Raw genomic sequence first — 11,162 nt, 5'->3', positions numbered from 1 at the left:
CTCGCAAAACGAAGTTTTTCGCGATACCTCATGGCTGCTGCTACTTCTACGAGCCACCGAAAGGCAACATTTTCGCACATGCAACTTGACGTTGCTCGCATTGGTACGGCCTGTACCATACACACAGATACAAACACAGCTATTGTCACGAATCATCAGTACTTTTTACTCTTGAAATTACTTTTTTTTTCTTTTTTTTTTTTTTTTTTTTTTTTAATAAAATTGTTCTTCTTTGATAATTTTACAATTGCCGATTATAATTGCTTCGATAAATCGGCAATTGTAGTTTTATCTTGTAGTTAAATGAAATTAAAAAAAATATTCGCGTAACTTCATGGAGTTATCGGAACGAAGAAATCAGAATTCAATGTCTAACTGCATATCGAGTTTAAAATATCCTCAGCGAAAGTGATACCAGTTGCGCGATGAATTATGAATACCATTTTCATACACATCCGCCTGTGTCAACAATGTTTCGTAGTGTAAAGCGGCTTGACGATGTACATACTATGCTTTGCATATGATGCACGGCCACGCTTCCCTTTTCACCGTGTGAGAATACTCAGGGAGTATCGCGAGACAGACGTTCATGCTATGGGGATAGCAATGGGAGAGAAAAGAAAGAAGAGAAAAAAAAAGAATGAGGGTAGAAGGGGTGAGATTTTACAACGAGCCTCGGTAAGAGTGATTTACACCTTGGAAAAACTCTCTGACATTTACGATACCTACTCGCGAATTATTTATAGCGGCTGCCTGACGATGTGTAATCTACAAACTATACTTTTCTACTTCTTCCTCAGCTTTCTTTCTTTTCATAAGACTCACAACTTAACCTGACGATATCAGCATATTTTTATCGTCTTACAATTTGACATTTAGTCAATAAAATCCAACGGAATCTTTCCAAAGTTTCTTAATCTTTTTCCAATAAGTTACTCGTTAAACTTGAAATATATCACCCGGTATATCTCACTGTCTCGTCGGTGACTATTTTATACATCCTTGACATTAATATTTTGTCCGACCATTTTCATAGACGGAGCTCCAATTAATTTTAATTTCAAATCCGAAGTGTGAAGAAGATTTGTTTGGACATTTTTCATTGAGCATAATGAACGATCTAGTACACGTTAGAAATCAAATCTTCGGGATAGAAAACGTTCGCCAAGTTTCGTCTAACTTCAACGTGAGCTACGCAAGCGCCAAGAGGAGCTTATAAGCTTTTTCCTCTCCTCCTCCTCTTCCTCACTCTTCCTTCCCTCTCTCTCTCTTTCTCTCTCTCTCTCTCTCTCTCTCTCTCTCTCTCTCTCTTGCGCTCACTATTGAAAACTATTATGCACTTAAAATCCTCTACGGCTCTAGGCAGAGTGCATAAAGGTGTATTTAAATAAAATTACTTTATGTGCGATTGGCAGAAAGCTTCGAGAGAGCTGCCATGGTTGCCAGTGCTTTGCGATGTTTTGACTACTCGTTACGGGCTCATCATGACGGACGAAATTTCACCGAAGACTCTGTGAGTAGTCTCATTGGTTTTCATCCGACTTTGAAAAGATCGGATCGGTACATGCATATGTATACACACCTACACACACACATATATATATATGTAAATCCTCTATACGATCATAGTCTCGTGAAGAGATTTAAGATGATTTCTTTTAAAGTAAACGAAAGAGAGAGAAAGCGATTTTGAAATATTACTCTCTCTTTTTTTCAAATTCGAGAATCATCGCTTTTGATAATGTCCAATGAAAGAAATGTTTCGATCATCTCTATTACCTTTTCATTGTCAAGAAAAGAATTATCGTTCATTTCAGTGTATAAAAAGTTTTACGAGCATTGAGGAAGTTTACGTTTAAGTCTGTTGACATTTACTACTATTCTATTCTTGCGTGCGTTGGTCCCGTTGTAACCATGGCACACGCATTATGTTATTGTTTTCCCTACTCTCTTCTTCTCTCCTCTTCTCACCATTTTTCACTATTCCCCTCGTAACTCCTCTCTCCATTACTAAAATCGAAAATCAGCATCAACTTCGAAAATTTATTACACGAAGCATTGTGCCGATATATATATATATATATATATATATATATATATATTTGTACAGCTTTTGAGAAATTTGAAGCTTTGCCTATTTCCGCTCTAATTCGCCAGTCACACATGTGGCTTTTTGGCACGCAGCAATACGTTACTATCTGTCTACATCTATCTATCACAACTCTCCATCTATATTTCAACACTCACGTTTTAATATGGATTCGAATAAACTTTGATTTTAACTAACTGAAATCATAATCACGTGTAGAAAAGACAAGCATCTTCGAAATGAAGATTTTCATTATATTTCGATATTTTATGGGATAAACCAATAAAGTAGATATCGTCAATTTTGAATTCGTTTTCGTTTCCTCACTCTCATCTTATTAAAAATTGGCGATCTAATTCGAATTTCAAATTAATTCTACGTTTTTGGCTCATCTCTTTCTTCCTTTTCTTTATTCTATTTTTTTCTTCGAAAATTATTTACTTTTATATACGATAAAGCAAAAAAAACAGAACAATGTAAATCATTAATGATTCGTACACATATTTCGCTTTTTCTTTTTGTCTCATTGACTCAGATACGTCGGCAATCTGGATCACAGTGTCTCTGAGGATTTATTGTGCGCGTTGTTCTCGCAGATCGGTGTTGTCAGAGGCTGCAAAATCATCCGAGAGGTAAGAGAAAGATCTTTCTGATTTTTATCTCCAAACGTATATCCGGGTTGATTCTTAGTATCAATTTGGAACACGTTCGTTAATATTAAGGAACGCAATTTCAAGTTTAATAAACACTTATTTGCTTATTAAAGTATATTATCGAAATTCATTAGTAGGTTTGCAAAGCATAACAACGTGATAATAATGTGTCAAGTGTGTCATCACGAGAATTGAAATCATCTAGATATTATAAATACGCTACGAAAATTTTTTACATGACATATATTTATTATCGTTGAAATTTTATAAATCTAAGCAATATTTATTTGAAGAGGGGAAAAATAAAGACAGAAAATAAAGACGATGTTTTTGAAAAACACGAACATAAGATAGAGAAAAAAAGCTAAGATATAGTGAAAAGAGACAGAGAAAAGAAATGGTTTGTGAGACAAAATTGCAAAAACATCGAAAAATTGTGATTCCTCTGTTTTTCTGTTCAATTTCTCCGACGATTTAGTTTTCGGTTTACTTTTCTCCTTGATTTCTCTCTCACGATTTGGTCCCTCGTACTTTTCTCTACTTCTTTTATTTTCTTGTCTTTCTCTCTCCTCTCTCTCTCTCTCTCTTTTTCTCTTTAGTTCGTTCACTCGTTCTTCCTTTCACTTCCTACCCCGAGCTCGTTATATATTATTTTTCCTTCCATACCGGTGGGTTTCATGCGCCACGACATACGCTCCCTTTCCACGTGCCACACTCTCGTGAGACGTAACACACTTGTACGTACATCGTTTCGAAGTTTCGTGCGCACGTCACGCGTATTTTCCTCCCTTCGTGCCTTTCGTCTCTTTCTCTCTTATTCTTTTACATTATATACATAGATGTATGTACTTTAGACGATCTCCAGAATTGTGGTACGTTCTAACGAGATATTTGTTTAATCAATCTTTTTCGATCGATTTGATACTACGATTGTGTTTCGATAAAAATTTTACTATTTCGTTATTATCGACTCTAGAAAAAAAAAAATCTAGATAATTGTGGTCCGCTTAATGAATTCATTAAACCTTTTAATAAGACTTATCTTTCGATTCGTTCATCGAACCAAAGTGTTTCGGCTCAATGAAAGTATAACTGTTACGTTCTATATAAATTGGATGGGCTGCTTCAAAGGTCGTAAATTAAATTCTGCTTTGTTTGTTCTCGACAGTTCTGTCGTATAAGCGGGCAAGAAATAAATACGAATTCTCTTCCCTTCTTCTTTTTCTTCTTCTTTTTCTATTCTTTCTTTCTTTCTTTCTTTTTTTTTTTATTTTCTCATCATTTCCAATCTATCTTCCCACCACTTTTCACTTTATATACACACGAGTAGCAAAGTACACGTTCTCGCTTCTTACTCGTGCCGTTAATTACTTAATTTCTCTAACGATACACTTTTTCTCGGACGAGTCTTTGTTCCATCAGTAGACGGCGACTCCGGAGTTACGACCCTTAGCACGCCATTATTGCAAGATACTGTAGCGTATTATCGTCGGCACCTTGATGGCCCTTAATAGTTGCAAAGAAAAGCTTTCGAAGACAAGGATCGAGGTAAAACGTAAAGGAGAAAAAAAAAGCAAGAGATAGCACGCAGGCACGCAACTCTTCTTGTGTTGTTTAGATTGGTTTTGTTGTATACGAAACTAGACATTTTTTTTCTTTCGATATCATGAAAGCTTATCGTACGATAAGAAAATTAAAGAAAGTAAAACTTGAAATCTCTTTTAGCATACCTCTTTTAACCTTGTAGTATACTCAATATAAACATGACATTAAGAGTGCTATCGTATTTTAATACAAATTCAATCGGAACTAATATCAATGTCTCGTGGTAGAAAAAGTTTAGATCAAAGTTATAAAACTGAAAGAAAAAGAGAGAAATAAAAAGAGAAATAGAAAGAGATAAAAAAAACAGAAAGAGAGAGAGAGAGAGAGAGAAATAGAGAGATAGAGAGAAAGAGATCATTGATTTCTCAAACTAACAAAACAAAAGAGAAATGAAATAACAAGAGATGGCGATACGTCGTTAAATCCCCGAGGCTCGGGATCGTGTATTCCGCCTCGTAATTTCCTCACATTGAAATATACATTGATAATGGCGGAAAGATAGATAGTAGAAGGTCGAAGGTAGGGTATTAAAATCATTCTACCGCGTTGCTACTCTTCCTTCTTCGTCTATGTCGTTCCGTACGCGTATCGCTTTTGATAGTTAATGCGTATTCAATATTTTATGTATTCCGCATAAGTAGGACGAACGGCTCTGTGGCAGGTATTTGCGTTTATTAGCTATAAACCCCCCGCAGGTAGAGCTCACCGGTGCAGGACGACGGATTTATGGGTCGCGGCTTTTCCGCCACGAAAATGGCGGCCCACCTCTGAGTGCCGAGGTTTTGCGCATTACGTGATACTACGTAAAAGCGCTGAAATGGCGTATTCTCTCTTTCTCTTTCTATCTATCTCTCGTCGATACGTCTCCACGAACACGAAGATTGCCCTACGATCATATAATAGCCTTGCGAACGATGCTGACGCAACGATCCTTCTTGTGTTTTACCAGGATCGTCTCTCTCTCTTTACTATATATAATATATCTACATCCTTTACGTCTCTCTTTCGATCAACGAAATTTATGTAATTTTGTATACTACGTTAGCGTCTCGTAAATGCTACCATATTTATTTTATATTCAATAAAATACACTTCTATAACATTGCACTTTACTAAAACACTCGCAAGAAAAGAAAGAAATCAAATACGATATTGTGAACTATTTTAACTACTCTTTATAGATGGAGAAAAAAGATCGAACGATTATTTTTACATTTATAAGTGTCTATACTTTAGCACGTTTAAGAGAAGATCATTTATCAAGCTTTATATATATGTAAGTACTTAGGTACCTATATAGGTAAAGTTGGATTCTTGCAAAAACCTGTAAGAATCCTTTCCAAGTATCGTTCTCTCACTTCGGCCGTGATCGTTACATTTATTGCCATCGTCGTAGATTTTCTTCCTAACAAGCAAAAATTGCGAACTCCGTTAAGCTTCACAGAGAATCATCAACTTCCGATAACTTTTTTTCCATTTTGTTCGACGAGCTGTTATCCAACAAATTTTACATAATCCTTGGAAATCGAGAGTTCGATTGAAAGAGCGAGTCGACATTATTAAAAAAAAAAAAGAAAGAGAGAAACAACAATAACGAAATCACAACAAATATTTTCTTCTATAGGATATAAAAGAGATGAAAGGTAGGTAGGGTGTACGAGACGGTCCATGGGTGTATAGGAGTTTTGTTCTCTGTAAAGCATCATTGTGCTAGCGAATATTTTAAGCACGAATACCTCGATCAAAGTGATGTAACACGAGGAAGAAACATGGATGCACGATAAATCGAGATTCATACAAAACGAGCCTGCTATTGTTGATTTACACGCTAAGCTTTTCAACATCTGACAATAAAAAACGGTCCACCCTGTCAACCGGGGTTAGTATCAATGTATGCATACTATTCACCTTTCATTCTCTCGGCTGATTCGTCATATATCGTGAGTCTACAAAAAATTGAACAATGCATATACATTTTATTAACGAAATTTTCAAAAGATTTTGAAATACACAGATTTATTATTTCTAATAATATCTTGATAGAAGATTGTGAGAATAAATTTTACATTATTTTTTATTATATTAAAATTTTTATAAATTATTGTATCTGAAACTGATAGCTGTTGGTCTTATTAAAATGGAGCATCGTTTTAAAGTTTAATAAACGACATTGCCATTGCACCATCTTTTCTTCGCGATTTCAACTCCTCCCAGAGAACTGGTAGACTCCAATTTTCTGAGGAACTTCTCTGCGTGCGGAACGGTCTCTGCGTTCTCCCTCGCATTATTCGCACAGCATGCACGAGATTTATATTGTATGCCTGCGAAGATCTACGTGAGGTACGTTTCCGCGATATGTGACGTTCCGCGACCGTGCCTACGAATAGATAAGTTCGTGATTTGTTTCGGCGGTGGGATTAATAGATCAAAGGTGATAACTGTTAGCCAGAGACTAGTGTGTTCGTATCAGAATATCGATAAAAGTATCAAAGATCAATATTTTTTGTAGATTCTTTAGATCAATCCTTTCCAGAAACAAAACGGAACAAATAAAATTAAATAAATCGTTCATTAAAATGTTGAAAACTAATTGTCTCTTATTTATCTTTCTATTATATATTATTTGCAAACAAATGTTTAATTAACTGTAACATCTTCCATTCTTTCAATATTTTCTATTAAAAAAAAAAAAAAAAAAAAAAAAAAAAAAAGGGAAAAAGAATTACTTATAATTGGCTTAGAAGATTTAAAGAAGTATATCGGAATATCTGTCATCCGTAGAATCCTTACAAAAGTCACATACTACGCTTCCTCTTTCTCCCTCTTTCTCTTTCTCTTTCTCTTTCTCTTTCTCATGAAACCGATCTCCTTTTCTAAAGAAAGGTTCGCAAAGACGATCCTATCATTCATCCCATATTCATCCTTGTTTCTTCTCGTTGGTACTCTCGGCTACTATACCGAAACGTGTCTCCCATGTAGAGGAAGTCGAAGTTGAGAGCCAGCGCATCGTGACTTTGGCGAACTTCCAAAGACTAGGAGGATGGAGGGAAAGAGAGCTCGTGTCTCTTGGCCCGTCGGCGTCGCTCAACTCGAACGACGTTGCCATCGTCTTCGTGGCTTCCTCGTCAGCCGACAAAAGAACGAATTTTAATATGGAACATCGAATTACTACGTAGCTAAAGTCTATTCGATCGATGAAGTTCCGTTGTTTTAAGAATTACTTTCTGTTTTTTCTTCTTTTGTTTTTTCAGCTTTACTATACAAACATAATCTCAGAAATTCACTAACTAACAATAAGAGGATTATTTTATTCTACTAAGTTGCAGTTTAACACTCTTTTTCTTTCTCACTTTCTCTCTCTCTCCCTCTCTTTCTTTCTTTTTCTCTTTATACCTACTATCTCCCGTTACTTTTGTCCGTAATCTCTATTATTTGCGCGCTTACAACGGAGTTTAACGGCGAGCATGGAGGTTCTCGCTCGCGCTTAATTTCCGTAACAACCCGTATCACGGAAGGATAGCTTCATTTTAGCTGCTGATCTCCGACTTCCGGTACCCGCAGAACAACGCCAAGCATTTCTTGCTCATGCCAACGATGTTATGTATTCACAGAGCCGACCTGGAAGGAAGCTCGCGAAAAGAACGACCGAGGAACGATCCTGTCGCTTAAGATGCCGACCACTAACGTTTTACCTTGATGCTTTCGAGCATTATGAAAATGATGTTGATCTTGATTACTCTATTGAGATAGAGTCGAGTACGATATACGAAGTTAACTCTTGTTTAGAATAACAGGGAAATGTTCATTTCAATTTAAAGTATAATTGGAATTATAGAATTAAATTCTGTCCAATAATTATAAGAACATGCGAGTAAAACGTTTTATATAAAAGACTTGACTCGTAAAAACTTAAATAATGATAATAATAATAATAATAATAATAATAATAATAATAATAATAATAATAATAATAATAATAGAACAAACGGAGTCTTTTTCTTAATTTTTGGCCCACTTTTCCAATGAAAGAATAATACGAGTATGAAAAGAAATTTATGACAAGCGTAATAGGATCTAAGCATAAACTAAAAATAGAAAAGCCACGTTTAGAATACTTAGTTGAAGGTCGAATGAAAAAACTAAGTTCCTCCATTCTCTTTCACATAAGTTCATATTCCTTTCGCGCAGCACTACATCAGAGGGCATTCAGGAAACCGCAGGAAGTCCATCCATTGAAAGGGCTGGATTTTCACTCCGGACAATTATTCCGGTAATTAACGTTGGCGGGCCATAAGTACACCGAGCGACCCTGAAGGGCCGAGCCAGCGGAGTTTATTACAAAGATATACGAGCTCCACTGTCCGACACGCTCGCGCTCGTGCGGGCACACGCTTACACGACGACGAAGCCGGTGGTCCGCCTGGAGCATTCGAGCTATTTCCACGGATGATGCATGCCTCGAAAACTATACCGATCGTTTGTACAACGCGATACGTTATCGCGTGGCGGACACGATAAACGAGGTTACGGCCATGATGCGATGGGACAAGAACTTTGAATTCGTCTTCTCTCTTCTCGGTTGTTCGTGAAAATATATAAAGAAAGAGATAAGAAAAAGATTAAAAGAGAAAAAAAGAAAACAAACAAAAAAAAAAAAGAAGAAAAAAAGGAAAAAAGAAAAAGAAGAGAAAAAAAAGACGAAAAAAAGAAAGATCTCTCGCCGATCTTAAAATTATTATTCGATCGTAATTAAGTCGGTATATATGTACCTACCGTGTTTTAACAGAGCAAGCCGGAAGACGGATCGACGTCGTGTTTTATGAGCGGAGCTTGGCGCGATTCGGAAAGTTTTACAGCCCGGTCACGGAAAATATCCATATTTCTTCCGATAAGCCGCAACGCACGCGCGGCACGGTAGGTAACTAGTTGCCCCTGTTGCCGTACGAAATAGTTTTAATGAATTATTTCGTAGCCTGATGGGAAAATTAACCCGAGGCGACCTTAGGGCGGTGCTAAACCTCGAAAGCCGTCTTCGTTATAAATCGTCCTTTAACTACGACGATAACTACGACGACGACAATAACGACGAAAAGTAAATTCGTTCGCGCTCTAAACGCCTCGGCTGTCAGTCAACCGTTCGTGACATCATTAAGATTCATAACGAGACATCCGGTAAGGTGAAAAGACAAAAGTCAGTCAGCCACATGCGTCTCATCCGATTCGTGCCGATTTGCCGTCTCGAATGTGGCGTTGATCCAAGTTTGGAAAGCGCCACAGCGGTAGCCTCGGTATCGGTTATTCTTACGTCTTCGTGCCAGAGACTTGTGGAGTTGCTGTTGGCCATAGCTTAGGCACAAGTCGAACGTCGTTACGAGTCGATCGGAGAAAAGCTCGTGGTTGGTAAGGGATGCTCTATCTTTGTGAGAGAGAGAAAGAGAGAGAGAGAGAGAGAGAGAGAGAGAGAGAGAGAGAGAGAGAGAGATAAGGGGAGTCTCTGCAATAAAACGATAAATCAGGCGAACGGAAAAATAAGGGGGTAAAATAGAAAAAGCTTGTAGAGTAGATTTGGAGCCGGGCCAGTCAAAGGCCGACTCCTCGCTCGCGTGTTCACCCTTGCTTTCTCTCTCTTTCTCTCTTTCTCTTCTCTGCCTACTGCTTCTTTCTATCCCGCTCATCCGCCTCTATTTTCTTCGGTACTCTTTCAGCACGCGGTTTCCGCGTTCTCCTTTACCTCTTCGAATCCGTTCACGATGCTCCCACACGAACGAGACTCTCTGTTACACGAGAGACTCGGCTTTTCTCGCCTTTTCCTCTTTCGACGCTTCCCTATTCTCCGTACACCTACCTTCCGAGCCCTTTTATAGAGGAAGCCGGGATCTATACACTAGCCCTCCTCACCCTTCCACGATTCACCTCGTAAATCGTAGCCGCGGCAAATAGTTCATAAATAAAAGCCGACGTTCCCGTGGCGTTTTAACTCGAGCTCGCCGGCTCAGAAATAAGTCCCTTGTACTTCTTCCTTCTCTCTCTCTCTCTCTCTCTCTCTCTCTCTCTCTCTTTCTTTCTGTCTCACACTTTCTCGTTTCAGTCTCTTCCTTTGTTCCTCTCTTGATCTCTTCTTCCTTCTTTCTTTCTATCTCTCTCTCACTTTCTATCTCTCTCTTTGCGTCTCTTTACTTATTTCTCGCTTTCTCGCGGATCGATCTCGCGGTTTCCTGTAATCTTCATCTCGTCTCTTGTCTTCTTTCGTTAAATTTGATTTGGATGCTTCTCAAGAGGAGATGCTTCGGACCTTAAATAGCTTCGTTTCGACTAAACGCGTTTTTTAAAGCATGCCTGCAATATACTGAGATCCTCGGTACGGTAGAAGTTGCGTTTCAACGCTCGCTTTATTAATTTCACGAAAGGAACTTTGCGTGCCGGTGGAATCGTTCGAATCATATGTTTATAGTACGCGCATTTGAAACTTCATTTCTCCCGAGGGAATTATTTTATTCCTTTCCTTCTCTCTCTCTCTCTCTCTCTCTCTCTCTCTTTCTCTCTCTTTTTCTCCTTCTCTCTCTCTCTCCCTCACTCTTTCTCTTTCTCTCTCTTACTACTTGCGTTGTCTGCGCGGTAATTATAAAAGTTTATTAGCCGTCAACTCTGCCGGGATAATCTCTCTCTCTCTCTCTCTCTCCCCTTCTCTCTACCCTTTATTCTTTTTTCTTTGAAACGTTAATTAAAGAGAGTGCCACGGTATTTATTTAGAAATTCTTTGGAGTTTTTAAAATAGTAAAAGTTACCATTTTTAGTCTTACCCCGAAAGAGATATA

General features: G+C 37.8%; 1 protein-coding gene across 8 annotated transcripts in view; it reads left to right on the top strand.

The window, feature by feature from the left end:
- The first annotated feature begins 234 nt into the window (after window positions 1-234).
- The window catches only part of LOC122627618, a 46,972-nt gene continuing 36,044 nt past the window's right edge, over window positions 235-11,162 (top strand). For 4 of the 8 annotated variants that reach the window (XR_006326886.1, XR_006326884.1, XM_043808878.1 and 1 more), the window contains exons 1-2: window positions 235-1,513; window positions 2,625-2,721. Coding sequence is in view for 2 of the 8 variants with exons in the window: in XM_043808878.1 (XP_043664813.1) it covers window positions 1,401-1,513; window positions 2,625-2,721 (210 nt within the window). In the remaining 6 variants the exon portion in view is untranslated. Of the gene's footprint in view, window positions 1,514-2,624; window positions 2,722-4,149; window positions 4,669-7,326; window positions 7,943-11,162 lie in introns of those variants that run through there. The other 4 variants (XR_006326882.1, XR_006326885.1, XR_006326883.1 and 1 more) reach the window with 4 other exon arrangements.

This window comes from Vespula pensylvanica, chromosome 3 (assembly GCF_014466175.1).
Source record: "Vespula pensylvanica isolate Volc-1 chromosome 3, ASM1446617v1, whole genome shotgun sequence".
NCBI lineage: Eukaryota > Metazoa > Arthropoda > Insecta > Hymenoptera > Vespidae > Vespula > Vespula pensylvanica.
This window is presented reverse-complemented; position numbering and strand designations above follow the sequence as displayed.